Source organism: Leopardus geoffroyi, chromosome B3 (assembly GCF_018350155.1).
Source record: "Leopardus geoffroyi isolate Oge1 chromosome B3, O.geoffroyi_Oge1_pat1.0, whole genome shotgun sequence".
NCBI classification, from domain to species: Eukaryota; Metazoa; Chordata; class Mammalia; order Carnivora; family Felidae; genus Leopardus; species Leopardus geoffroyi.
In genome coordinates this window covers 101,618,747-101,645,597 of record NC_059337.1, presented here as the reverse complement: position 1 = coordinate 101,645,597, position 26,851 = coordinate 101,618,747, and the positions used below count along the sequence as shown (strand labels likewise).

General features: G+C 47.8%; 1 protein-coding gene across 2 annotated transcripts; it reads left to right on the top strand.

Annotated features, from left to right (window-relative positions):
- Nucleotides 1-17,417: 17,417 nt before the first annotated feature.
- Nucleotides 17,418-24,535, top strand: BMP4 (bone morphogenetic protein 4). 2 transcript variants are annotated; one of them, XM_045451005.1, is made up of 4 exons: nt 17,418-17,702; nt 20,791-20,915; nt 22,024-22,403; nt 23,418-24,535. In XM_045451005.1, exons 3-4 carry the CDS (start codon nt 22,031-22,033, stop codon nt 24,272-24,274), a joined length of 1,230 nt encoding a protein of 409 aa, XP_045306961.1. In that variant the 5' UTR covers nt 17,418-17,702; nt 20,791-20,915; nt 22,024-22,030; the 3' UTR covers nt 24,275-24,535. The 2 variants fall into 2 exon arrangements, with proteins under 2 accessions (XP_045306961.1, XP_045306960.1); XM_045451004.1 differs by having other exon boundaries at nt 17,431-17,492; nt 22,077-22,403.
- The last annotated feature ends 2,316 nt before the right edge of the window (nt 24,536-26,851 follow it).

Below are 26,851 nucleotides of genomic sequence, written 5' to 3'. Positions count from 1 at the left end.
AGTCAAGATGCTTAACTGACTGAGCCACCCAGGCACCCCAGTACCGGGACTGTTTTGAGAAAGGACCTTCATTTGGTGTATGCTGAGCTCTGTGGAGTAACCTTTAGTATTTTGATAGTATAATGTTGTTTTTAAAATAAAAATTTAATTTATTTATTCTTGAGAGAGAAAGAAAGAGTGTGTGGGCAGGGGAGGACACAGAGAGAGGGAGAGAGTGAATCTGAAGCAGGCTTTACATGGTCAGCACACAACCAGATGTGGGACTCGAACTCAGGAACCGTGAGATCATGATCTGAGCTGAAATCGAGGGATACTTAACCGACTGAGCCACCCAGTGCGCCCATTTTGTTTCATTTTAGCAACTTTTCTCATCTCTTTGGAGATAGGTTCTAAAGATGCTCCTGCAATGAACACTGCCTTTTGGCATTCACACCCTTGCATAGACCCCTCCCTCACTGAATCTAGGCAGGCTTTATGTAACTAATAGAATATGGTATGAGTGGTTTATGTGATTTCTGAGGCTAGGTCATAATAAAACCTAATAGCTTCTGCCTTGGGTTCTTTGAAAGCTCACTCTGGTGGAAGTCAGCTACCATGTAAGAAGTCTAAGTACTATGAGACCACCATGCCGTGATAAAGCCCAAGTTATCCATGTTGAGAAGCTGCATGGAAAAAAAGGGACATCTTTCCACCTCCTCTCCCCACCCCCGCCCCCACCAATCTCAGCCATCCCAGTGAGGTGCCAAACACGTAGGGAAGAAGCCATCTTGGACATCCAGCCCAGTTGAACATTCAGCGGTCTGTAGCCCAGGCCCCATCTGATTGCAACTGCATAAGAGCCCAGGCAAGAAGTGCCCAGCTGAGCCCAGTCAATCTACAGTACATAAGAGACGACTATAAGTTGTTATTTTAAGCCACTCTGTTTGGGGGCTATTTATTATGAAGCACCAGATAACTGAAACATTCATGAGTCCCCAAGGCTGCTGGTGGCAGTTACAATACACTTAAATCCAAACCACAGATGAGGACTGTAAGCTGTTTCTTTTTATTAAATTAGATTTGGTGGTAAATATACAAATCAGGACCAATTGAAGTCTGTATGCAAAACTTTTGTAATTCTTTCTGTTTTTCTAAAACAATAGGAGAAATACTATTCTAACACCACCTAACATTGTATCTATCACATGTTTATTTGACTATTGTTTGCCTTCTCTTTTTGAATGTAAGCTCAAAGATGGCAATGATTTTTTCTGGTTCATTCTCCTTTGTATCCCAATGTTGGCAACAGTGCTTGACCTACAGTGGGTCTACAGTAAATGTTTGTTGAATTAATAAACACTTCAGGAGAGAAAAGATAAATGTGTCATAGATAAAATATTCATATAATAAATACATTCAGCCTATAGAAAACTTCTCACGTTGGCTTCAAGAATAAAATCTGACATATGAAGATATCCGTGATGTATCAATACAAAGGCTAGTTTTTAAAAATCAGCTTGCAAATCAGTAGGTGCAGCAAAATTACATTAGAAATGTTTTTAAGTGTATATTTGCAAAAAAAAACACAAAGAATCTGGAAGTATTTTCATCAAACTATTGATAATAGTTCTCTCTGGGTGAAAAGCTCACAAAGGAATTTTGGTTTTGCTTAGTGCCTTTCACATTCTTTCTAAAATATTTCAAATAAAATTGTATTCATTTTGAATCAGGAAAAAATGTTATTTAATAAAACTAAATTTGGAGTATTGATATACCTATTTAAAAAATTTTTTTAAATGTTTTATTTATTTTTGAGAAAGAAAGAGCATGAATGGGGGAGGGGCAGAGAGAGAGGGAGACAGAATCTGAAGCAGGATCCAGCACAGAGCCCCACACATGGCTCAAACTCACAAGCAGAGGGATCATGACCTGGGCTGAAGTTGGATGCTTAACCAACTGAGCCACCCAGGTGCCCCTGAGATCCCTATTTTTTATGTATGTCCCATCTGAGACCACAAAAAGTATAAAGTCTTTCGATTTTTTTCTCAACCATTTTAATACGTTCCAGGTGTCTCTGTCATAGCTTCCCTAACTTTCAGTGGAGTCATGGCACAACACTTCTGCTCACATGGAGAACAAAACAAAACATAGAGAGAGAATTCATCTGTGGCTCGGGTAAATTCCTAGAGCAGCTTCTATAGGCAGGAGTGCAGAGGAATTGGTTGTGAAGTTGTGGACGGTGATAAAAATGGAGAATTCCATGATAATGATTTGAGTTTCTCAGGTAGAGTAGGAAATACTGTATTTGTAATTATGTGGAAGCAAACTTTGTAGCCCACTGTGAAAGTGACCCATTATAGAAATAAAATAGACAGGCTCCTGTTAGCAAATTCTTGTTTGCTTGTATCTTCGCGGTTCACATGAACATACCTTGAGGCTCACCAGAGAATGGAAGCAAAATCACTTGCCTTTTCCCTGAGACATGAGAAACTCCGTTGGAGAGGAAGCACACACGGGGAAGGAGTGGCGCCCAGCCACTTCTGAATGTTTTGTAAGTAGCAAAATGGTGACACCGCCACTCTTTCTACCTAACCTGTGATTTGCTGTGATGAACAAATGCAACAAGTTTATGCAAAACTGCACTACCCATGAGAAATGATACTGAAGATCAGATTTGCTCATGGTAACGGATGGTGGTAATTCTACCGCCTTGCCTACACAGTAGTACCTCTTACAGCGACCCTCGTTGGTCCTTTAGATGTTCTGTCATTGGGAACTAAGCATTATTTAACAGTAAAAATGCTTTCTAAAACATAGATTAGCCTCATGGATGACCAGACACTGATTTTTTTTTTTTACTCACTAGTTTACTGATTTATTACAAAGAATATTAAAGGATACAAATCAACAGCCAGGTGAAGTGATACATAGGGCGAGGTCCTTAGGGAGGTTGGGGCTTGGCATGGCAACACATGGGCATGGGGGCATTCTGCTTCCCCCACCTGGAAATTCCTACCAGACACTGAATTTATTTAGCATAAAGGCTCCTCAAACCTGGCTTTCCTCTTAGATTTCTCATCTGCATTAATGGCTAGAAACAACAGAATCCTCTTTACCCTTACTTCTCTTTCTGCATGTCCATCACCTGGAAGTTCTTGTCAACGAACCCTCAGAAAAGTTCTCAGACTCTAATTTTTTCCTTTTGTCCAGTGCCGCATCCAAGGTTCAGGATCTTACCACCTCTTGCCATGACTAGTGCATCAGCCTCCTAACTTCACTCTTGACAGGTGCTTTCTCTACATCTTTCCTGCCAGAATTAAAGAGTATTCTCTGAAGATGAAGAGCAAGTTTTATAGACTTTTAAGTTTCCCAAAAGGCATTTCTCCTAATAGGTGCTCAATAAATGATTTTTGCTCACTGATCTTGCTTGACTGAGAGGCAATATTTGAGGTGTCAAAAGCACTGGGACTGAGAAACTGAAGATCTGGTCACAGCCCATTGTATCAGTCTCCTATGGCTGTACACCAAATCATCCCCAAACTTAGTAGCTTAAAACAACAATTATTTTTTTTTCTCACATTTTCTGTAGATTAGGAATTTGAACAGGGCATAGTGAGGATATGTATCTTTCCTTTGTGAAGTCTGGGGCCTCAGGTGGGAATGTCTGAAAGTTGGGGGTAATGCAACAGCTGGCAACTGGAATCGTCTGGAGGCATCTTCATTCACATGCTGGCTGCCAGCCAGAACACCCACATGTGGTCTCTCCATGTAGCCTTTCTGCTTGGGTTAGTTGGGTCTCCTAACAGCATGGCAATGGCAATTGGGTTCTAAAAGCAAGTGATTCAAGACAACCAGTTGAAAGCAGTATCACTTTCATGGCTGAGTCCTGGAATACCACAGCCCAATTTTGCTCTCGTCATGGGGCTTACCCAGTGTGGTAGGCACAATAACAAATCCCCTAAAGAGGCCCATGTCCTAATCCCCAAACCTGTGACTAGGTTACCTTACCTGGCAAAAGGGACTTTGTGATGTGATTAAGTTAAGGACTTTGCAACAGGGAGATAATCCAGATCACCTGGGTGGGCCCAGTATAATCACAAGTGTCCTTATAATAAGGAGGCAGAAGGCTCAGAGTCAGAAAAGGAAAGGTGATGTGAAAGCAGAAGATGGAGTGGTGCTGGCCAGGCATCAAGGAATGCCAACAGCTTCTAGAAGCTGGAAAAGGCAAGGAAATAGATGTTCTCTAGAGCATCCAGAAAAAAAACAGCCCTACTGTGATCTTTGATTTTAACCTAGTAAAATCCAGTTTGGAATTCTGATCTCCAGAAATGTGAGATAATAGATTTGTGTTGTTTTAAGCCATGAAGTTTGTGGTAATTTATTATAGCAGCAATAGAAAACCACTTATTTCTCCATGGGAAGAGTGTCAATGTCACATTCAAGAGCATGTGGGATGGAAGACATTGTTGCAGCTAGTTTTGAAAAATACGGTCTGCCATAGTCTACCAGTAAGTAGCTAATTGTGGGTTGATCTCTCTGGGTCTCAGTCTCTTCATTTATAAAATGAAAGGTTGAGTATGAGGACAGCAAACCTTCTGGACCTAAAAGTTCCCCAATCTTACAACTGAAAGGGAGATGTAGTATTCCCATGAGGAATCATAACAAATAATGACCGATTTCCTAAATCCTTCCTCGATGCTCACTACCATCTATATACTACTCCAAATGGAACGGAAATGGAGGGCCTGGACCAGAAAACCTCAGCATGTATGGTGAATTCCCTAAAAGATAAGCTTTGAGGCAGGGTTTTTGTTTTCAATTTCAAAATATTTAAAGAAGGGAGGGAAGAGGGAAATAAGAAGGCAGGAAAGAAGGAAGGAAGAAAGGGAAGAAGGAAAGAAACTATTAATGTTTTGAGTCAGTGACCATTCTTGTTCATTATTGGAACCCCAGCACCTAACATACAGTCTAGAATGTAGGTAACCTCCAAAGAATGTTGAGTGAGAACAAAAAGAAAAGACAACCCAAGGCCCACTGGTTATGTGTCTGATAGCTGTATGAGGTAGTCCAATACTTGGCGGGTCACCAGGCATGGACCTTTTCACCATTTTACTCTGGAAATTATCCAAACAGCCCTCTATTTGGCCCCCTTTATTTGATCCTTGCCCTCAACACAGCAGCCAGAGTGATCCTGATAAAATGTAATGCTGGTCATTCCACTCCTCTGCTGAAAACCCAACAGACTCCTCTGCTGAAAACCCAATTTGGCTTCCTAATTAAAGCCAAAGCCCGTTCCAGGGCCAGAGCTGGGTGAGGTGAGGGAGGCACCTGGGGCACAGCATTTAAGGAGGTTCTCACTCTCAGGGACTCACCTTGTACTTGCACCACTGTGAGAGTGAGCACCTCCTTAAATAGTGAGCCCTGAGTACCTCCTTCACCTCAACCGAGTCCTGACACTGGCTCTTATTATGGTGTACAAGACCATACACCATTTAACCTCTTACCTCCTCTGCCTCTCTGACCCCATCTCCAAATATCCAGCCCCTCCCCTCCTTGGCTCACTCCACTTAAGCATACTGGCCTCTTAGCTGTTGCCTGGCCCACTTCCACCTCAGAATTTACAGTGCTTTTCCTTTTCATGAAACAATTTCCCCCAATATCCATGTGGCCGGGTCCCTTGTCTCCTTCAGGTGTCTGCTCAAATATTACCTTTTCTGTGATGCATTCGTGACTACTCTTAAAATTCAACCCCATTGCTATATCTCTTTCCCACTTTATTTTTATTCTTGGTACTTCGTTCCATCTAACATGCTATAATTGTTCATATTTACTTGTTGGTGGTCTGCCTTCCCTATTAGATTGTAAGACCCAGGACAAGGATTTTTATTCCATTTTTTTTTCATTGCTATGCACCAGAATCTAGGACAGTGCCTAGCATATGTAAATGTTCAATAAAAAAAAATGTTAAGTAAATGGATAGCATAAGACAATTTGTGATTTAAAGCCATGAAGAATAGAGAATTATAGGACTTTTTAATGAACAGGGGCCTTACTAAGGAGATAAGCAAACTATTGCTTGCAACCTATGTTTGTATGGTCCACGAGCCAAGAATGATCTATGAATTGAATTGTGTCCCTCTAAAACTCATATGTTGAAACCTAACCCCCATCATCTCAGAATGTGACCTTGATTTGGAAACAGGGTCAATTCAGACATAATTAGTTAAGATGAGGTCATACTGGAGTAGGATGGGCCCCTAGCCCAGTATGACTGGTGTCCTGACAAAGAGGAGAAATTTGGATGCAGACACACAGGGAGAACGCTGTGTGAACGTGAGGGTAGAGGCTGGGGTGAAGTTTCTATAAACCAAGGGTCGCCAAAGATTGCCATGGACCAAACTCCTCCTCATGTCCCCAGAGGGAAGCAACTCTGCTGACCGGATGATGTCAACTTGTAGCCTCCAGAACTGCGAGACAATACATTTCTGATGTTTAAGCCACACACTTTGTGGTGCTTTGGTACAGAAGCCCTAACAACGTAACGTGAATGGTTTGTACATCTGTAAACAGTTGTGGGAGGAGGAAAAGGGAAGAGAAGAAAGAGAAAGGAAGGAGGAGGAGAAGGAAATGGGGGCAAGATAAGGGGGGAGGGAAAGAGGGGAAGAAATACAGAGGCAGTATGTGGCCCACAAAGCGTAAATAATTAGCTATTTGGTCCTTTACAGAAAAAGCTTGTTGACAACTGAAAGTGTAGAGATCCTAGCCCATAATAACTCATGAAGAAATGGCAGCCTCCAGAAATGAAATCCCATATCCAGCCAGGTTCATACATCTAGTATGCACTGGTGTAGCTATACCTAAAACCAGGCTCTCTGACATCAAGTCTATTTTTAAAAAATCACACTGCATGGGCTACTGCACTTTGAAAAATCATTTCGTCAATTCCCCCTTATTTAAGTGCATGTTACTGAGATGTTTTCATCAATTACTCCAGCCTAGCAACCTGAGGCCTTTACAGAAACATACCAGTATATATAATTTTTTTGAGCAGGGTGCCTACTATGGTCCATATTTTTTGTTTTGTTTTGTTTTTGCTTTCGGGCCTTGCCCTCCAGCAACTCATTTTCTGTGATACTGGTTCTCAAGCCATAATTAAAGCATAATTAAAGATCAAGAACAGATGTCTGCCTGCTCTCTGGAGCTTCCGCAAACTAAGTAGTGTAGAGTTTGGTATTATGGATTTTATGCTAAAGAGAAACAAAATAGGAGAACTATCTGTTGAACAAACCCACATACAAATGCTAAAGGCATAAGAAAGAGTTTAGAAGAAATACTGGTGGACCAGGGCTTCTAGCACTTCTTTTAATGTACCTGTAACTCAGGGAACAGCAAAATAAGTCCGTTCTGTTTTCATTAGCTCTATGACTTGATGGTATAGCCCAAAAAAAGATCTACGTTCTTGCTAACTCACTTGGCTGAGACACTGAACTGTTTGGAGGAGTTTCGCCATTTGTCAGCTGCCAAAGGGGACAGTGCTTCCTACAGAGGGTTACCGGAAGGGATTACGGGAGTGGAGGGCAGAGGCATTCTTTCTCTTCCAAGGCTGCCTTATTAGTTGAAGCATAGGTGCCACTAATAAGGAACTATGTGTATAAATTTCCATTAATTTGCTGGTGAACCCAAAACATGGAGGAAATGAAAAGGAAGTGGCTGCTCTAATTTAAAAACTTATACTTTGCACAGAATGCACAAGTACCATAGAAATTAAATTTACCTAAATCTAAACAAAATTTGCTTTTTTTTTTTTTCCTAATATCCCTTCTTTAAAGTAGGGATCTCATCTGAAGTTGAAATCTGGTGTTAGTTGGGTGGCTTTGGGCAGTTGACTTAACCTCTTTTTGGCTTTCTCTCTTCAAAGAAAGAAAAGGGGCAGAAGGGAGGGGGAGGGGATAACTATAATATACCAGTCATAAATTGTTTCAAAGATTAAGTGAAATAATGAAACATGAACATGCCTAACAATGGTCAGGAATCCAAAGTATGTTGATTTTCCATGTAAGTATATGGTGGAAGAAAATATGCAAATATTCACCTAATTATAATTATTTACATAATTGTTCATCTAATTATAACTAGCATGTGGAACATAAGCATTTATTTTCATAAGTAAATGCCACTAGCCATATGTTTTGTGATCTGTGAATTAGTTTCACATACACCCCAGCACTTCCATAAACTAAGACTCTCAGGAGTCTTAGGTGGGTAAGTGGAGGGTACAGCTAACACGGAGCAGAGCAGGGACCTGAGATCCAGGTTACTTTTCTGTTTTTCCACCAGGATCCTTTCCCCTGTGGGTGTTGGCTCTAAACAGACATTTCTGTTATCTCAATGAACAGTTAAGAACATTTTGCTCCGGAGTGTGAAAGCTATGTACCACTGAGTCAAGGTGTGTGTGTGTGTGTGTGTGTGTGTGTGTGTGTGTGTGTGTGTGAAGCTTGGAGACGTTCTCCGATAAGAAAGGGATGACATGCAACATATTCTGCAGGTTTTTAACCCTTCCTGGGTCCAAACCCCTTTAAAAATTCAGTAAAATTATGCCTCCTCCCTGCACTTTTACATCCACCTCCATCATTGTATGCCTAAATTTTGTGGTTTTCACAGATCTCCTAAAATCCATCTAGGGATCCTTAATGATGCCACTTAGCAGGTTTAAGAATCTCTAAACTACTGCTAAAATTAGATTAGCATTTAATTTAAATACAACAAAGAATGCTAGCTCTCACTTTCATATTTCACTAAGACCTTTTGTTTTTCAGTCCTCCAGTTTCTATTTCTGTTTTGTTGTGTGTGTGTGTGTGTGTGTGTGTGTGTGTGTGTGTGTGTGTGTGTGTTTTCTTCCTAATTCAGTCTAAAGGTGGGGACATAAAACCATACTATCCAACTTTCTCGGGTTCCAGCTAACGAAGTAATCAGATGCAGGAGCGGCACAGCACATTCTGGTGCAAACTGAAGACACCCTAACACTGGTAGGAAGTGATGAAGGAAGAAAAAGATTTTCAGAATGGAAATCAGAATTCTGAGGCAAAGTCTTCAAAATCCAGCCTGACATTCCTATGTACTGGATAAAGGAGTGTCCTTGTCATGTTTCATTTTTACCTCTCTTGAGGGAAGGCTAGGGCCCCCCAGGTTGTTTGGCAATGATCCACTGCCCCACCAGAGGCCATCTGAAGCCTCTTCCAGCAGCCTCTCCCTTGCTGGCCTTCTCCATGCCAGATCCCTGCTCCTCCTCTTCCTAGCCTTATTAATCTCCCCTCCCTGGTGTTGCATAAACTAGCAGGTATCACTGCTGGGCTTGGCAAGTAGAAATGGCAGGTCCCAGAAGCCTAGGCCCCTGAGGAAGCTCACTCTTTTCCTTACCTGATGGGAAAAACCAGAGTCTGCAGTCTGGACAACTTATCTAAAGACGGAACCGGTAGAGGAGGGCATGGGGTGGGGAGCAAGGGGCAAGGTTAACAAATACTATCCAAATTTAATGTTCAGCGAGTGGAAGCAGGACTCTAGTACCCTGTGCCCCAACATATCTAAGGGGTGGGGGTGGAGGGTGCTGCAGAGAGCTGGAGCAAACTTGTCGCGGGAACCACGTTAGAACGATCCTCCTCCTCTCCCCCCCTCTCCGTCTTCCTTCTATTCTCCCCACCCCCCCTCCTCCTTCTGCAGGAATAGTCCAGAGTTTCCAGGTCGAGGTAGAGGGAGAAAGAAGTGGGAGCTCTGTGGAGTCACTCTCGCGGGTGCACGGAAATTCTGTGCGGGTGGCTAGCCCAGGTGGCGGGGGGCGCTCGCTGTTTATTTAAGTGGGGGTCAGGTTAGGCACCTGGGGCACAAATCTTGCAAAACGAGTCTGAGAGCGGGGCGAGCTCTCGCAGGTAGGAAGGTGCAGCCGCCGAACCAGAGGGGCCAAGGCCAGAGCCAGAGGCCGCCGCGCGGCAGGAGGCTGCGGCGGAGGGACCCTGGGAGGCGAGCCGAGTGGCGTCCAACAGCCGGCGCCGGCACCTTGGGCCGCTCACCCCGGGCCGCGACGCGCAGGGAGTGCCGGAGGAGAGGGGCCGCAGCCTCCCGAGCCTCCGCCCCCTCCGTGGCCCTCGGGCCTCGGGGACGCCGGCGGACGTTCGTTGGAGGGCCCGCGGGGAAGCCCACGCCTGCTTCTGACCCGGGAGGACGCACCGGGGCTGGCGAGGCTCGCGTCCCCGGCCTGCTACGCACCTGCAGCCGGCGAAGGGACGGCGTGCTTCGGAATTTCCGGGTGTCGGCGCCTCCTTCTCCGTCTGCCTGCCGCGGGTGAGAGCCGGGTGCGTCTCCGCTCTCCGCAGACGCAGGCCGGTCCTTTTCCCGCAGCCTCTCACCGCATGCTTTCTTAACCGGAGCTTGCGCGGTCTCGTGATCTCGGAGCCTGGCCCTGGGGACGCAAGGCCACATGCACCTAATAGCCATGTCTGCATCCGAGCTGGGCATCACGAGAGGCGCTCCTTCGGAGCCCCGTCTTCTGCATTACTATCCGGTCCCCAGCCCGTCTCTGCAGCCTAGTCCCCAAGCCTAGGACTGCCAGAATCTGGAGATGGAGCCCATTTCTTTCTCCAGAGCTGTTATTTTTTCTTTGGGCTTAGTGCACTTCTGTCCCTGCCTCCCTCCCCCTTCCCCCCAAGACTGACGCATTGTAATGCCCTGTCGGAGCCTCTCAGCCAGAGAAGCCAGGGAGGGGAAGAGCTAAGTCCAAAGTGCACAGGCCTTCAGGAGCTTCTTTTCTGGCCCAGCCGTTCTGGCCCTCCCTGGGCTTCAGAAGAGTGCAGGGGCACATCAGGTATCTTGCCCTCTTATCTTGGGCAGCACTGTTCCCCAGAGGCCAGGCCCTGGTTGCTTCAACTGCTCTTCTTTGGGAGGCCCCACAGTGGATTCCCTGAAGCCACAAGTCCATTTCCTTGGCGCTGTGGCCACCATGGAACTATAGATGGTGCTTCTCTTAGCTTTGCCCTTCCCGACCCCCTGGTTACCTGAGGTGACAAGAAACGTTGTCTCTTTCTTCTGGGCTTCAGACGATGGTCAAAGAAAGTAACGTTAAGGAATGATTTCAAAAGGATATTTTCAGTAAACGTTTATTGATATATAACACGAATAGAAAAGTGCACAAATCTCATGGTACAACTTGATGAATGTTCACAAAGTGAACATTAACAAGCATTTTTGAATGTTTGTTCTATCTGTACATAATCCCTGAAGGGTTACAAATGATATACATTTATTCTTGAGGGGGATATTGGTGAAAAGGATTCCCCCCTCATGCAATATTTAGACTATTTGTAAACACACCCAAGTTTTATTTGTACAAGAAAAAATACTGGAATCACATATTCCTTTGGACAAAACTTTCCTTGCAAAAGGGTAGAAAGCTATTAGCTTGAATTGAGGAGAGAATGTTAGATGGTATTGCCCAATTGACATCTGGTTGGGGAACCATAACAACTCATTTGGTACAGGGTGATGTCCGTGCTTCCAAAGCTCATGCCATAGTGACACTGCATTTTCATCCAGGTCACGCCGTTAAGGTACAACAGGGAGAGAAAGAGAGTATGTACATGCTGAGATAGAAAATTTCCAAAGTTTTAACCTTCTCGATACATTGCATAATAATTTATTTCTAAAGAGCATCTCTGCTATAGAAGCAAGTGGGTATAGTTGATGACTTTTTAGCAGGGGAAGCTTAAAACAGCAAGCCAAATATCCTTCATTGTTTGCCATGCCATCCTCTTTGGAAAGAGAGAAATTTCAATATCCATGCCCTGTCTGCCATCCACATGTTAAATATGTTAAGACATAAAAGCAGTCTTTTCATCTGTCTGATCTCTCTGGGGTCTTGATTAGAATTCTCTGTCCATATTTGATGGTCTGTTTTGAAGGAATTTTTAAAAAGAACTGTATTCCAGAAAGTAGCAAGACAATAATTTAAGGCACAGGAAACTGAAATAGTATTACAGTTTGTTTTATTCATGAGAAAATATTAGAATCTAGTATTATTTAGCTTTGAGTGAGGTGTATCAAGGGTTGACCACAGTCTCAAATAACCAGAGAAGGAAGACTTGGCAATGAGGCTTACATTTCTTCTTCACACCAGGGTAAAGGAAATGGGTTTCCATTTCAAAAAGAAGCAGAGAGAAAAATTGTTAAAAGTCAGAGACGTCAGAGATCAGAAAAATTAGAGATGGAAAATGTTTCAGCTATGTCATCTAGCCTATTATTTCTTTGCTCTCAGTAGTTAACGCCTGTCCACTTTGACAGCCACTAGTCATCTTTGCAGAGATTTGTTCATGGGTCAGATCTATATATTCAAACCATAATGAGTGTTAACTCAGTGCAGTGCTGATTCACATTAACAGGATTTATAGAATCAATACCTGAGATGTGTCCACCCTTAATGATTATAAAATAAATGTGAGATATAACCCCTTCCTTTAAAAAGCGCATCACTAACAGTAAATAAAACTCAGCACCAGAGTGACTCTTCACCTACTTTGCTCCTGTAATCATTACCTTTGTGAAGAAAAATAATAGCTAATATTTGCTGAGCACTTTATGCCTGCCAGTTTATTACATGAACTCATTTAATGCTTATAGTAAGAATATTAAGAAATAGAAATTGTTATTCTCAGATTATAAATGAGAAAACCCAAGACTCTGGAGGTGAAGCCATTTGACCATGATTTTAACTAGTAGATATATGATTTCTCCATCCTGGGACCTGAGAAAGAACTTGGTCAGTCCTCACATTTTACAATGAGGAAATTGAGACCCAGCAGAGGTAAGCGTTTCTTTCTCAAGATCACAACTTGTTCCTCCCAGGGCAGGTCACATAAAGTCTTGCCCTAAGGTGGGCTATGTAATAAGATCAGGAGGAGATAAGCTTCTGGGTCTTGATTTTGTTGTCTTCTAAGAACTGGGAAGATACCCGGAAATTCTCTGTAACAGCATGCTGTAAGGATACAGCATCTGCTGATGCCTTGGCCTTGGGAAAGCCTCCAGGGCAAGACTTATTTACTCAGAAGCTGGGCCATGGGGATCCATCCCTCCGCAAGCCCAGCTAACTGTATGTGGAGGTGGAGACCAACTGACAGGGTCTGCATTTTGGGTCCCCGACCTACTAGCTCTGTGACCTTGAGAGACTTATAAGACCTGTCTAAATTTCAGATTCTCCTCTGTGTAACAAGGATTTTATGAGGGTTGTTGTGAGGACTAGACAGCAAATACGTAACAAATGGCAAATATTAATACGAGAAAAAAGAACGAATTAATAAGAGAAAAGTTTCAGAGATCCCTTGCAATTCCAATTCCAATTCATCTATCTTACTGCTTCTTAAGTCACCAAGACTGGGGAGTCCTTCAAAATATCCCTCCATAGCTTCAGCAGACACTTAATTGGCAAAGATTTGATGACTTGATGTGGTTCTTAATCAAGGACCTTGAAGTAAGGACCACTACACCAATAGGGTTAGAAATCTTTTCACTTACGAAGACCTATTTGGTGTATTCTGGACATAGGAAAACCATAATTACCATATTTAACAGCTTATAAAGCACAAGCCAAGCATCTTCATTGCCTGTTTAATAATGTCCAGGTATCAGCCTTTTAATGGTATCTATCAGCCTTGAAAATATACATGAAATAATTTTTTTCATTAACTTTTTTTACTGTTTATTTATTTTTGAGAGAGAGACACAGAGCTCGAGTGGGGGAGGGGCAGAGAGAGAGGGAGGCACAGAATCCTAAGCAGGCTCCAGGCTCCCAGCTGTTGGCACAGAGCCCGATGCGGGGCTCGAACCCATGATCTGTGAGATCGTGACCTGAGCCGAAGTCAAACGCTTAACCGACTCAGCCACCCAGGCACCCCTACATGAAATAACTTTTACAACAGTAGTTCTCAAGCTTTAGTGTGCTCAGAATTATCAGGAAACCTTGTGAAAGATGTACCAGGCAAGAAAGATCTGAGCCAGGCAAGGCTGGGAGATATGCATTTTATCAGCACCTCCAGCCTCGTTCTGAAGTTTAAGGTCCTCGGAACACACCTTGAGAAAGACTGTCCTAAGGGCTTGCAGTGGAGCTACTCTTTCTTGATGCTTTCCAGGAAAAACCCAAACAAATGCCCTTCATTCAGCAGGAGCAGCAGAAGAGGAATAGTCAACTCTTGAACTACGATAGATTTCTCCTCCTAATCTAAATGACTCAAACGGATACAGTTTCATTTGGCCCAGCTATATTATGTTCTATAAAAACACCAAGATTCACAAGTAAGCTCCAGATAGGGACTGATTTCCCTCACCAACTCTGATCACTAGGCTGTGATGGATTTAGTTCTCTAAGCAATGAGTGATTTCTTCTTTGGCACGAGAGATTGGAAGTAAAAAGGAAAAGAGGAGTGAATAAAGGGAGGTGGTAATAGATGGTTTGCACTGCATACAATGTGGGCTGGGTATACAGTTGTCCAGAGAGAACGGAAGCTGAGTTCTTCCATCACACATCTAAAGGTTCCTATAGGAGTCTAAACAACGTATGTCAGGTGGCTTAATTAGAAACTCCTGGACTGTGAGTTTCACACACTCATGGGTGGGCCAATGGCCATTTTAGTATTTAGGCTTCGGTCACATGAGATAATAGCAGTTATCCAAAAGCATTTGAGTGAAAACACACACACACACACACACACACACACACACACACACACTTTCTCATGCCTTAAAATAAAGCCTTGCATTTTTTTAGTCTTTTTTTTTTAAAGTTTATTTACTTAGAGAGAGAGAGAGAGAGGGAGAGGGGGAGAGAGAGAGAAATCTAAGCAGGCTGCTCACTGCCAGCGAGAAACCTATTGTGGGATTTGAGCTCACTAACTATGAGATCATGACCTGAGCTGAAGTCAGATGCTTAACCTACTGAGCCACAGAGGCACCCCAAAGCCCTGCTTTTAAACACAGCATATCATGTTGTTTTTGAGTTTAAATATTAGGGAACACATTTCATTGATAATTAAAACAATGCTAAACAGGGGCACCTGGGTGGCTTAGTTGGTTAAGCATCTGACTCTTGGTTTTGGCTCAGGTCATGGTCTTATGGTTCTTGAGTTCGAACCCCACTTAGGGCTCTGCGCTGACAGTGCAGAACCTGCTTGGGAATCTCTCTCTCTCTCTTTCTGCCCACCCCTTGCTTGTGTTCTGTCTTTCAAAATAAATAAAGTTAAAACATAATTTAAGGGGCACCTGGGTGGCTCAGTCAGTTAAGCGTCTGACTTCGGCTCAGGTCATGATCTCACACTCTGAGTTCAAGCCCCACGTCGGGCTCTGTGCTGACAGCTCAGAGCCTGGAGCCTGCTCCGGATTCTGTGTCTCCCTCTCTCTCTGCCCCTCTCTCACTCACACTCTGTCTCTCAAAAATGAATAAATGTTAAAAATTAAAAAAAAAATTTAAAACAATACTAATTATTTGAGGGGGCGTGGTGAACATTTGCTCTGTCCTTCCTCTAGGCAGTGTGCTAAAGGAGCCTAATGCCCCCGGATGGACACTAGGTAACTCTTCAATGGAATTTGAATTTTGTTATTATTTATGGGTGTGATTCTGATTATGCTGGAAGCTGGAGGTATATTATCGGCCATCTTTCAGGGTGGTAGTATTGCCCTGCCCTGTTTAATCAGAGCTTCTTAGAAGAAGTGGGCTCAGGAGTGATTTAAAATGAAAGAAGATGGATGTTTAACGAATTTCAATAAAAAAGTTCAATCATTTTTAAATTGAGAGTGGGTATGGAAACTGAGACCCATGGGAATTAAAGGAAGTGCTCAAAGCCATACAGATTGTTTTGTTGTTTGGGGCATTATGGGGCTAACAGACCTCACAGGCCTAACTTGGAAAAGATGGCAGGACATCTTGGCCCTGCCCTCATCGCTGTTCCCCTGGTTTTGTGCAATTCCACTTGGTCATCTGTGTTCCACATAGGAAGTTGTGCCTGTTTTCTGAATATTGAAGGTACAGTGTAAATGTAAAGTTTTTATAGTGAGGTACGCAGGACCAATACCTGTTTAAGTAAAGATCTAAATATTTTGCTGAGACAGCGAAGTTAGTATGGATCCCAGGGTAAAAAAAAATCCAGGACAGGAAATGCTCAGTCCTCCAGCACTGCCTGGCTACCTGGAGCTCTGGGCTGTGACCCTCAGCCCCGCCCTGCAGTATTAGCTCAGGACTCCAGAGCAGAGGCTGTGATTTACTGCAGGGCTGTGGGCAAGTTCCTGGAACCTGGCTGTCCTTCCCCTTCCGCGTTTGTACACCAGAGGGATGCTGCTGCTGTCTCCCGCACTGCTTCATCAGAGACACTGTGTGAAAGTAGCTCCTGTTTGGGAAGGTTTTAGAGCACACATTCCACCTCCCTGCTAATACAATTACTAACACTTTCTCGTAGGACAGGGCCAACTCTTCACCCTTTTTCTTCCTTTAAAAACAGAACAAAGGGTATCTTTTCTTGTCTCCCTGTGGCCAAAAAGGCTTTAGTGGTTGTTACCTCCTCAGAAGGTCAGTTTGCTGAGGTTAACAGCATTCCTAGGCACACCACAAATAAACAACAATAACAACAAAAATTACTGCTGTGGTGGTTCTTAAGTTACAATAAGCAGACTTTTCTAACTGTAAAAACATGGCCCCAGCCTGTCTCCACACCACCTCTGTCCTCAAAAGTGCTAGGCCTGGGGTCGCAGAGGGGAAACCAGACTGTTTATTGGGGCCATCTTGTTTTGGTCATTGCCAAGGCTTTCCACAAGAAGGATTTAAAAAAATGTTTTGGAAGTAAGGTGACCTTTCAATAGCCAAAGAAGTACCTCTTAGCGCACACAGTTCTGCGCACAGCCTGTTTCTCAGTTTGGAAATCCTTTAACAGTTTATGGAAGGCCACTCTTTAAGCCAATCCAACAGCTCCTTTTTCCATAACCTGATTTTAGAGGTGTTTCATTATCTCTAATTACTCGGGGTAAATGGTGATTACTCAGTGTTTTAATCATCAGTTTGGGCTGCAGTTACTCTAAACTCGGGGAAGCCCAGACTCCCATGGGTATTTTTGGAAGGAACGGCGACTAGTCGGTGCATGCTTTCTAGTACCTCTGCACGTGGTCCCCAGGTGAGCCCCGGCCGCTTCCCCGGGCTGGAGGCAGCACCGTCCGGGCCGGGGCAGCAGCTGTGGACTCCGGCGCAGCCCGGGCTTCCGGGACCCGGGCCTGCGAGGCGAGGCCCGGCGGCTGGATGGGAGGATGTGGGCGGGGCTCCCATCTCAGAAAGGGAGGCGAGCGAGGGCGGAGGGAAGAAGGGAGGGGCTGCCGGGGAAGAGGAGGAGGAAGGAAAGAAAGAAAGGGAGCGAGGGAAAGAGGGGGAAGGAGAAGATGCACGAGGGCAGAGGAGGAGGGAGGGAGGGAAGGAGAGCGGAGCCCTGTCCGGAAGCTAGGTGAGTGTGGCACCCGAGCCGAGGGACGAGAGCCTGAGACGCTGCGGCCGCTCGGGGCTGAGTAGCTCGCCTCTCTCCCTGATGGGATTCCCGTCCGCGCCGTCTCGAGCCTGCAGCGCCCCAGTCCTCGGTCCTTGCCCAGGTTCACTGCAGCCGTTCAGAGGTCCCCGGGAGCTGCTGCTGGCAAGCCCGCTACTGAAGGGACCTATGGTGAGCAAGGCTACCTGGCGAGGGGAGCCGGGCAGAGGGGGCCGGGGAGCATCCTTGGGGGGAACGGCGGGGGGGCTCAGCCTGCGGCCACCGCTAAAGGTGGCCTATTTTTTCTCCAACCGTGGTGCTAGAGGTAGGGATGCTGGCGCTGAAAGGCACTTCCACGTCTTATGCTGTCTCTACCCAGGCCACTTTCTCCGTCCGGCGGCCCCGGGCCATTTCCACCTTTGATAGGTTCGGAGCAGAAGGGAAGGGAAAAAGAGGAGCCTCTAGTTGCGGGTCGCTGGGAAAGACTGAGGGGTCCTGAGACGAACGCGTTGCGAGGGCACTGGCGTTTGCGATCCCCGGACGGGAAGGGCCGGGAGAGAAAGGAGTGTCGGCTCCGAGGTCCTGAGAGTGTGAGAGGGCCGAGGGACCGCGAGGTGGAGAAAGAACACCTAACCAGGGCTGGTTCTCTCGCGGGGAGCGCGGTCCTGCAGCCTCCGGATCTTGCGCGCCGCCAGAGGGGCTGCGTCGAGGGGAGTGTCACCCGACCCGGCCCCCAGCCGGCGGGAGCCCCTGAGAGCACGCGATATGCCGCTGCACGACGTGCCTGCTGCACAAGCTATTTTCATGAACTTGCAGCCTCCAAGGAGCCTCTCCCCTATCGTTTCCTGGTGCAGGGTCTGTAGGGACCATAGTCAGGATGCCTCGCGCTCCGGGCACGCGTCTTCCTGCGGTGTCGTGGCCCATGGGGAGTCGCTGGCGAGACGCGCTACGGACCCAGGCTCTTGCTGGTCCTCCTTGCCCAGAGCCGACTGGCAAGAGCCCTGGGATTCCTGGGTCCTTGTGGACCCCTCCCTGCGGGAGTCGGGCCCGACGCTTCCGACGCTTCCTGGGCACCGCTTAGGTGGATGGACTGTGAAGATCGCAGTTTGTGGGCTGAAAGCTTTGTGAGACGTTAAGCTCCCCCACCCCCTCCGCAAACGTAGACTTAGTAAACTGAGGCCACCTCTGGGCCAACTTCGGCGTCGGAAGAAGACTCGGGCTGGGAAGTAAAGGACAATCGTCACGAGTTGCATCCCTGCCTCCCCCCACTCCCAAGAAAAAGTTCTGGAGACGAATATCCTTTTCGTTTATCTTTTTATTTCAAAAAATGAGGGGGGCGGATTGGGGAGGAAACCGTGATTAGAGACGAATCCTACGGAATCTGAAATTGAAACGCAACCCGCTCTTGGTCCAGCCTCCGGGTTTTAGCGCCGCGCGCTCCCGCCGCCGCCCTGGGAGATTCCTTGGGGCAGAGGATTGTCCGGGGATCCCGGGCGCCCGCCCCTTCCACCGGCCCTTCGCCCCGCGGGGACTTGCTCTTCCCCGTCTGCTTTTCCCATTTCTACAGCTCCTCCCACGGGGCTTTTTTTTTTTTAGGGTTCCCGGCGTCTCAAATAACCCGTTTGCTCTCCCAGCCCTTTCGCAGTCAGACCCTGCGGTGGCACGGGAGCAGGAAAACCGGAGAGCCGCTCAAGAAGCGGCGCGGCGCTCCCGGGGCGCCTACCGTCGCGCAGCGGCGCCCGCGGCCTCCACACCCTGGCCGGCGGTGCCGGGCGGCGCCGGGCAGCCCGGGCTCGGAGGGAGGGCTAAGAGCTTGATTCCTTACTCTTCCTCAAAGGCTTCCCGCAAGTGCCCCCGAGAAGGAAACCAAGTTTGAGGGAGAGAGGCGGGCAAGTTGAGCTTCCCGTCTCTGAAACGACTGGAGGCTGGAACTGGGAAGAGCCGCAGGGAAGGGAGGCCGGGTGCAGTGGCCACGGGAGCGGGAGTCCGGGGCTCGGGACCCGGCGCGGGCCGGGGCCGACGCAGAGTCGCGCGGGACAGATTTTCGAAAAGGCCCCAGTGCAGAACGACCCACGCCTGCAGCATCTCCCGTTAGGCAGGACATCCCGGTAGTTCCTCGAGCTGTGGGTTGGTAGAATTCTTGAAGAAATATTTGCTTTGACTCTGCAGCTGGTGCAAAGGAGGAAGGGGTGGGGGAAGGAAGTGGCGGGGGGGAGGAGTGGTGGTTTCAAAAATAAGACAATCTGGAGAGAGAGAGAGAGAGGGAGAGACGTAGACACAGAGGTCGAGCGCAGGCCGAAATCTGTTCACGGTTTTCTCGACTCCTTGGAACGCAGCGGGATTTCGTTTCTGCGCTGGGTCGGGAGTTGTAAAACCTCAGCGACATTAAGACCTGAAACTTGTGATGCGCTCTTTCCGCGGCGACGTCTCCTTTTGAGTCCTCCCCTCCGCCTTGAATGGCCCGCCGACCGCTTTCTTTGGGGATTTGCTTTGCTCGGAGAGGACCCCCCGGCCGACGCGGTGCGGAGATTCTCCGAAATGGGAGCGCAGAAAATAGCCCCACGGCCGCTCCCTCCCCACTTTCCCACACCGATCTCCGCCCAACACCCCCCCCCCCCTCCGGCCCGGTGCGTGACAGGGGTGGCAGCTTTGGGCTAGGAGCTCCAGCACCAGCCTGGCTCCTCTGAGCACTCGCAGGCGTTCGCCTGGGGGTGACCGGCTGTCGCTGGAAGAAATATCTGGCCTCGCGGAGACCCCGGGGAGGAAGTGGCGAGGTGCGTGCGCGCGCGCCCGTTTGTGTGTCCCGAAGCGCTTTCCTTTTTAAGTGCCCCTCGGTTGGTGAGGCTTTGAGCTGCCGGGACGCCGCCCCCGCTCCCGGCCCCACTTGAGCCGAGTTCGCGCCAAGAGGCGCAGCCCGTATCCTCCGGCTTCAGGTCGGGGGCGAGGGCCCGGCCCGCTGCACCGAACGCCGCAGGTAGAAGCGAGGACCTCGCTCCTCCGCGCACTGCTCCCGGGGACCGGCCGGGGGCTGCTCCGAGCGCCGCCCGGAGCTCCTCCTGGACCGCAGGCTGCTCTGGCGGCCGGCGCGGGGGTTGGCCTCTCCTCGAGGGGGCGGGGCCGCGGGGGGAGGGCGCGCGGGCCCTTTCGCCGCCCGCTGCGGGAAGGGCGGGCTCCTCCGTGCGCGGGGCGGGCCCTCTGCGTTCACGTGACTCAGAGGGGCTGGAAGAAAAACAGAGTCTGTCTGCGCCAGAGTCTCATTATATTCAAATATTCATTTTAGGAGCCATTCCGTAGTGCCATCCAGAGCAACGCACTGCCGCAGCTCCTCTGAGCCTTTCCAGCAAGTTTGTTCAAGATTGGCTGTCAAGAATCATGGACTGTTATTATATGCCTTGTTTTCTGTCAGTGAGTAGACACCTCTTCCTTCCCCCCTCCTGGGATTTCACTCTGCCCTCCCCACCCCTGCTCGCCTTGTGTCCCTCCCGTCGGACCTTTTTTCCAGAGTTCACACTCCGCTTTCTGGCAGCGCTGTCGCTTTCTTCTTGGCCGGGCAGCCGCGGGTCTCTGAGCGTACCGGTTTTGTTTAAAGTGCTGCTTGCTCCCACTCGCGCTCTCAGATCGGGTGCGTTGCAAGAAAGGGGAGCAAGAGGGGGCTAAAGAGATGAAAGGTCCTCAGCCCCGGGTTGTACCTTCTGGGCAACCACACACACACACACACACACACACACACAGACACACACGCACGCACACTTAACTGGGGAGCACCTAGTGCCCCTGTGCATGTTCCCGGCTTCCCAGCTGCTTGTCAAAAGTCACAGAGGTCTCTCTCGGAATCATCCCACTCCCCCGCCCCCCTGCTTTCCTGGGAGTGAGTAGCGGGCGTGATCAGATGCTTTTTGCTGGGCATTTCAAACTCATCAGCCACAGTAAAATAAACCGTCAAGTCACTGGGTCAGCTCCCAGACCACGACCTCGGCCTCAGCCTCTGGACCCTGCCGCCCAGTGTCTTCGCCCACCCTCCCGCTCCGAACCAGCTGGAAGTTGTGGAAGGAAGGCGGAGGAAGAAGGGGGTGGGGGGTGTGTGGAGGAAGAGGGAGAGAGGCTGAAGGTCTGAAGTGGAGAGCAGTGGCATTATAGTTCTCCCTCCCCCACCCTTTCTTACCCCCTCAATGTTAACTGTTTATCTTTGAAGAAACCAAGCTGAGATCATGGCTCAGATAGCAGTTGGGACAAAAAAAGATTAACAGGATGGAGGCTATCTGATTTGGGGTTATTTGACTGTAAACAAGTTAGACCAAGTAATTACAGGGCAATTCCTACTTTCAGGCCGTGCATGGCTGCAGCTGCTGATGGTGGGGGTGTGTGAGGGAGAAGACACAAACTTGATCTTTCTGACCTGTTTTACATTTGACCCTCCATCGCTAGCCTTATATGCATATGCAGAGACATCTCTATTTCTCCAGTTATCGGTGTTTATTTATTCTTTAACCTTCCACCTCCTCCCCCTCCCCAGAGACACCATGATTCCTGGTAACCGAATGCTGATGGTCGTTTTATTATGCCAAGTCCTGCTAGGAGGCTCGAGCCATGCTAGTTTGATACCTGAGACGGGGAAGAAAAAAGTCGCCGAGATTCAGGGCCACGCGGGAGGACGCCGCTCAGGGCAGAGCCATGAGCTCCTGCGGGACTTCGAGGCTACACTTCTGCAGATGTTCGGGCTGCGCCGCCGGCCGCAGCCTAGCAAGAGCGCCGTCATCCCAGATTACATGCGGGATCTTTACCGGCTCCAGTCTGGGGAGGAGGAGGAGGAAGAGCAGACCCACAGCGTCGGGCTGGAGTACCCTGAGCGCCCCGCCAGTAGGGCCAACACCGTGAGAAGCTTCCACCACGAAGGTCAGTCCCAGAGGAGAGTCTGGCGGTGGCGGGGTGGGGGTCGGGGGGAGGGGGGTAGGGGGGGCGCTAGTAGGGCTGGTTGGTGGGACAGTGGAAGCCCTGGGGGACAAGAGTTCAGGTTACATCAAAGCCCCAAATCCTGGAGGCCGGGAACAGAGCTGCTTACCTCCAAGAGCTGTGGCTGAATTTATTTTTTAGAGACAGAGGGGAGGGGTTTCGGGGGCAAGGGAATGACACCACTCAGACGTGGGCTAGCCCCCGCGGTGTGTTTTTGCTATATCAAAGTCTTTTCTGCCAGGTTTTCTGCCCGTTTTTTTCAAAGCACCTACTGAATTTAATATTACAGCTGTGTGTTTGTCAGGTTTATTCAATAGGGGCCTTGTAATCCGATCTGAATGTTTCCTAGCGGATGTTTCTTTTCCAAAGTAAATCTGAGTTATTAATCCACCAGCATCATTACTGTGTTGGAATTTATTTTCCCCTCTGTAACATGATCAACAAGGCATGCTCTGTGTTTCCAAGATCGCTGGGGAAATGTTTAGTAACATACTCGAAAGTGGAAGAAGAGGGAGAGGGTAGTTGTGTGCCTGTTTCCTCCCGCCTCTGCTCTGTTGGCCCCCCTTTTTCTTTATAACCACTTGTAAAGAAAACTGTGTACACAAAGCCAAGAGAGCTTTAAAAGGGGAGTCTGATGGTGGTGGAGTAAAGAGTTGACACATGGAAATTATTAGACATATAAAGGAGGTTGGGAGATCCTTTCTGTCTTTGGTGCTTGCTGCATGCTAGCTAAGTTTTGCTGGTTTGCTAGCTGCCCGTGTATCTGCTCCTTCAAATGAAAAGGTATGCTTCTTTCCCCAAATAGGCTTCCACTATGGAAGCAGAATTCACCACTCATCACCCAGTGCTTCTTGACTGAAGCTATTTCTTGATTTTTTTAACCCTCAAAAAAGTTAATGTGCTTTTTTTTTTTTTTTCCTTTTCCCTTTTTTTCTTTTCCTCCTCAATGGTGCCTAGAACATTTGGAGAACATCCCAGGGACCAGCGAAAACTCTGCTTTTCGTTTCCTCTTTAACCTCAGCAGCATCCCAGAGAACGAGGTGGTCTCTTCCGCAGAGCTTCGACTCTTCCGGGAGCAGGTGAACCAGGGCCCCGATTGGGAGCAGGGCTTTCACCGAATAAACATTTATGAGGTTATGAAGCCCCCGGCAGAAGTGGTGCCTGGGCACCTCATCACACGACTACTGGACACGAGACTGGTCCACCACAACGTGACACGGTGGGAAACTTTTGATGTGAGCCCTGCGGTCCTTCGCTGGACCCGGGAGAAGCAGCCGAACTATGGGCTGGCCATTGAGGTGACTCACCTCCATCAGACACGGACCCACCAGGGCCAGCATGTCAGGATTAGCCGATCGTTACCTCAAGGGAGTGGGGATTGGGCCCAGCTCCGGCCCCTCCTGGTCACTTTTGGCCATGATGGCCGAGGACACGCCTTGACCCGACGCCAGAGGGCCAAACGTAGCCCCAAGCATCACCCACAGCGGGCCCGGAAGAAGAATAAGAACTGTCGTCGCCACTCGCTCTACGTGGACTTCAGCGATGTGGGCTGGAACGATTGGATTGTGGCCCCACCAGGCTACCAGGCCTTCTACTGCCACGGGGACTGCCCCTTTCCACTGGCCGACCACCTCAATTCCACCAACCATGCCATTGTGCAGACTCTGGTCAACTCTGTCAACTCCAGTATCCCCAAAGCCTGTTGTGTTCCCACTGAATTGAGCGCCATCTCCATGCTGTACCTGGATGAGTATGACAAGGTGGTACTGAAAAATTATCAAGAGATGGTAGTAGAGGGATGTGGGTGCCGCTGACGTCAGGCAGTCTTCGGGGACACACAAGTTCCCATCCACTCACCCACACACTACACAGACTGCTTCCTTATAGCTGGACTTTTATCTTTAAAAAGAAAAAAAAAAAAAAAGGAAAAAAAAAAAACCTAAACATTCACCTTGACCTTATTTATGACTTTACGTGCAAATGTTTTGACCATATTGATCATATATTTTGACAAAATATATTTATAACTACATATTAAAAGAAAAAATAAAATGAGTCATTATTTTAAAGGTAAACTGTTCCTTTTCTCTTTAATCCTTTCTCTTTTCCTTCTGCCCCATCTCTTTTGAAAGAGATTTATGTGCCACCCCCGCCCCCCTCCAACCCCCCTGTTAAGGAGGGGCTGGGGGCAGGATGGAAGTCAGAGGGTGGTAACTAGAGGTGGTGAAGTTGGAGGGACAGGAAGTAAACTGATGGTAGAGAGATGGTAATTGCCAGGATGAATTGTTTTCCATTTCTATTTAATGTTAACAAGGACGCAGCATCCTCTCCCATCTGGATGACACATGCCTTGGAGAAACAGTGGGATGAAAGGAGTAGGCCAGATTAAAGACTCAGATTTGGGCTCCTTGTACATCTTCTGTTTTTGCTCACCTGTGAGAGGTGCGTCCCAGCTGAGTGTGATGGGTAGAGTCTCAACTCTAAGGAATGATTCCCACTGCAGTTTTATGATAGCTAGGGTGTTTCCATTTATTATAGGCACCGATGATGTATTTTCAAACCAAAACTAATTTGTACATTCACATATTAATGTGTATGTGTGTGTGCGCGTTTGTTTTGACAGGCTTTGGGGTGGGGTGGGGTGGGGTGAAGTGGGTTTTATTGAATAGAACAAAAAATGTGCCTTACCTTTGAAAAGTTTGGTGACCAGTATTTTAATATACCACAGTGGTGGAATCCTCCAATGTCTCTTGGCTTTTGCCCCCTGTCCTTCTATTCCCCACACGAAGGCCTAAAATTCTAACAGATTGGGCTTGGGTGGCAAAGGGATCAGATACTGAAGGGTCAAAACTGCTAAGTAGGCATTGTGAACACATTCTCCCATATGCAACACGAAGTCCAGTTCCAGCTCCCTTACCTCTCGGTGCTGTCTGCTCACCCTTCTAGAGCTGGGCAGAGAGTAATGCATCTAGTGGGTGTGCTCGCCCTTCTAGAGCGGGGCAGAGAGTAATGCATCTAGTAACGCATCTTCAAGGAGAAAGCTCAATTTTTGGCCAAAGGGAAAAAGGAAAACTCTAATGTGTGTGAGTCCCCCTCAGTTAAGGGATGCCTAGAACTACATGGATATAGAAGCTAAGAGGATCGGAGGAAGAGACCCTGGCTTTTTCTTACTTGCCACCAGCAACTAAATTAAGCCCTGGAATTTTAGCCTGCGTAGGTTCATTTCTTATGTGTGTACTTTTCCCTGGGAAGGTTTGGGGCAAAAGCTTTGTCTTTATAGTCTGTGTAAGGTGGGCTGATAGGAGTGCGTTTCTCCCTTGTGAAGGTGTAGACACACCAGTGGCCGTGGTGGTGGGGGGGGGGCACCCCTGCATTCATGTACACAACTCTTCCCAGTGCTCTTGGAGGTGGGGTGGGTGAAGCAGGATTCATTTTTGTTTTTAATTACCGAAGCCCTACAATCCTCCAAAAGGAGCAGCTTAGTGGAAACCAATAAAAATAGAAGTGGAGCGGCTGCCAAAGCCCCAGCTCCCCGGAGAGCGCAGGTGGAGAGAGGAGATCAGAGCCCCAGGCAAAGGCAGCAAGACTCCAAGGTTCCTCCAAAACTCCCTGCAAAGAGGGATATGTGCCTCCCTCCTCCAGCCCCCCAGGTCGCTGCCCCTTTGATTAATGGTATAGAGGTCGAATAAATCATTTAGGGGAAGCCCATTATGGGTTCCCCTCAGGCGGCCTCGTTTTGTTTCACCAGATTTCCAGCAACTTTCTGAAATGTCCGTGTCATTGGAAAGGAACCCGCAGATCTCTAGCACTTGGACAAATTATCAGAGGGCGAATCCTGAGCCTGGTGGCAGCCAGGCTCAGGTCACTTTCTAGCAACCACCCTGCCCCCCAACCCCGCCCCCCCCCCCCTCTACTGGCTTATTTTCAGGAATGGATAATGTTGTTTATTTGTTCAGCCAAATATTTGGTCTGGGGAATTTACCGTGAAATTCTGTGAATTGCATATACCTAGTTAACAAAATAGTCCTAATGCCACAAATGTTAGCATGAAGAACAACGAGCTATGGCCAGCTTTAACTCTTTAAATTCTGTTTAAAGGCAGAATTTTGAAGTCATAGTCCTGAGGCCCAGGGAGATAAGGAATTGAATGTGTGTGGAGATGATTTAATTTAGGGTACAGTGTTCTATCTTGGACTAATGCTCGATCCAGTACTTTAGGGAAGTTGTAGACTGATTCTCGGCCTCGCTTTTGGATCAAGCCTGCCACCCCGTCCCTCCCCCCCCCCCCCCATCTCTTTTTCCCAAAGAAATGTTCCCTTTACTTGAAGAAAGATGGGGTGGGAGAATCGCTCTTGAGGAGTTCAGCAAAGTCGTAACCACATCAGAAGAGA

Bases quoted from the DNA above. Each gene is read 5' to 3' on its own strand.
- BMP4 (XM_045451004.1), top strand. From the start codon at position 17,431: ATGCACGAGGGCAGAGGAGGAGGGAGGGAGGGAAGGAGAGCGGAGCCC. The intron at 20,916-22,076 runs GTGAGTAGACAC...TATTATGCCAAG, and splicing joins ATATGCCTTGTTTTCTGTCA to TCCTGCTAGGAGGCTCGAGC. The intron at 22,404-23,417 runs GTCAGTCCCAGA...AATGGTGCCTAG, and splicing joins GAGAAGCTTCCACCACGAAG to AACATTTGGAGAACATCCCA.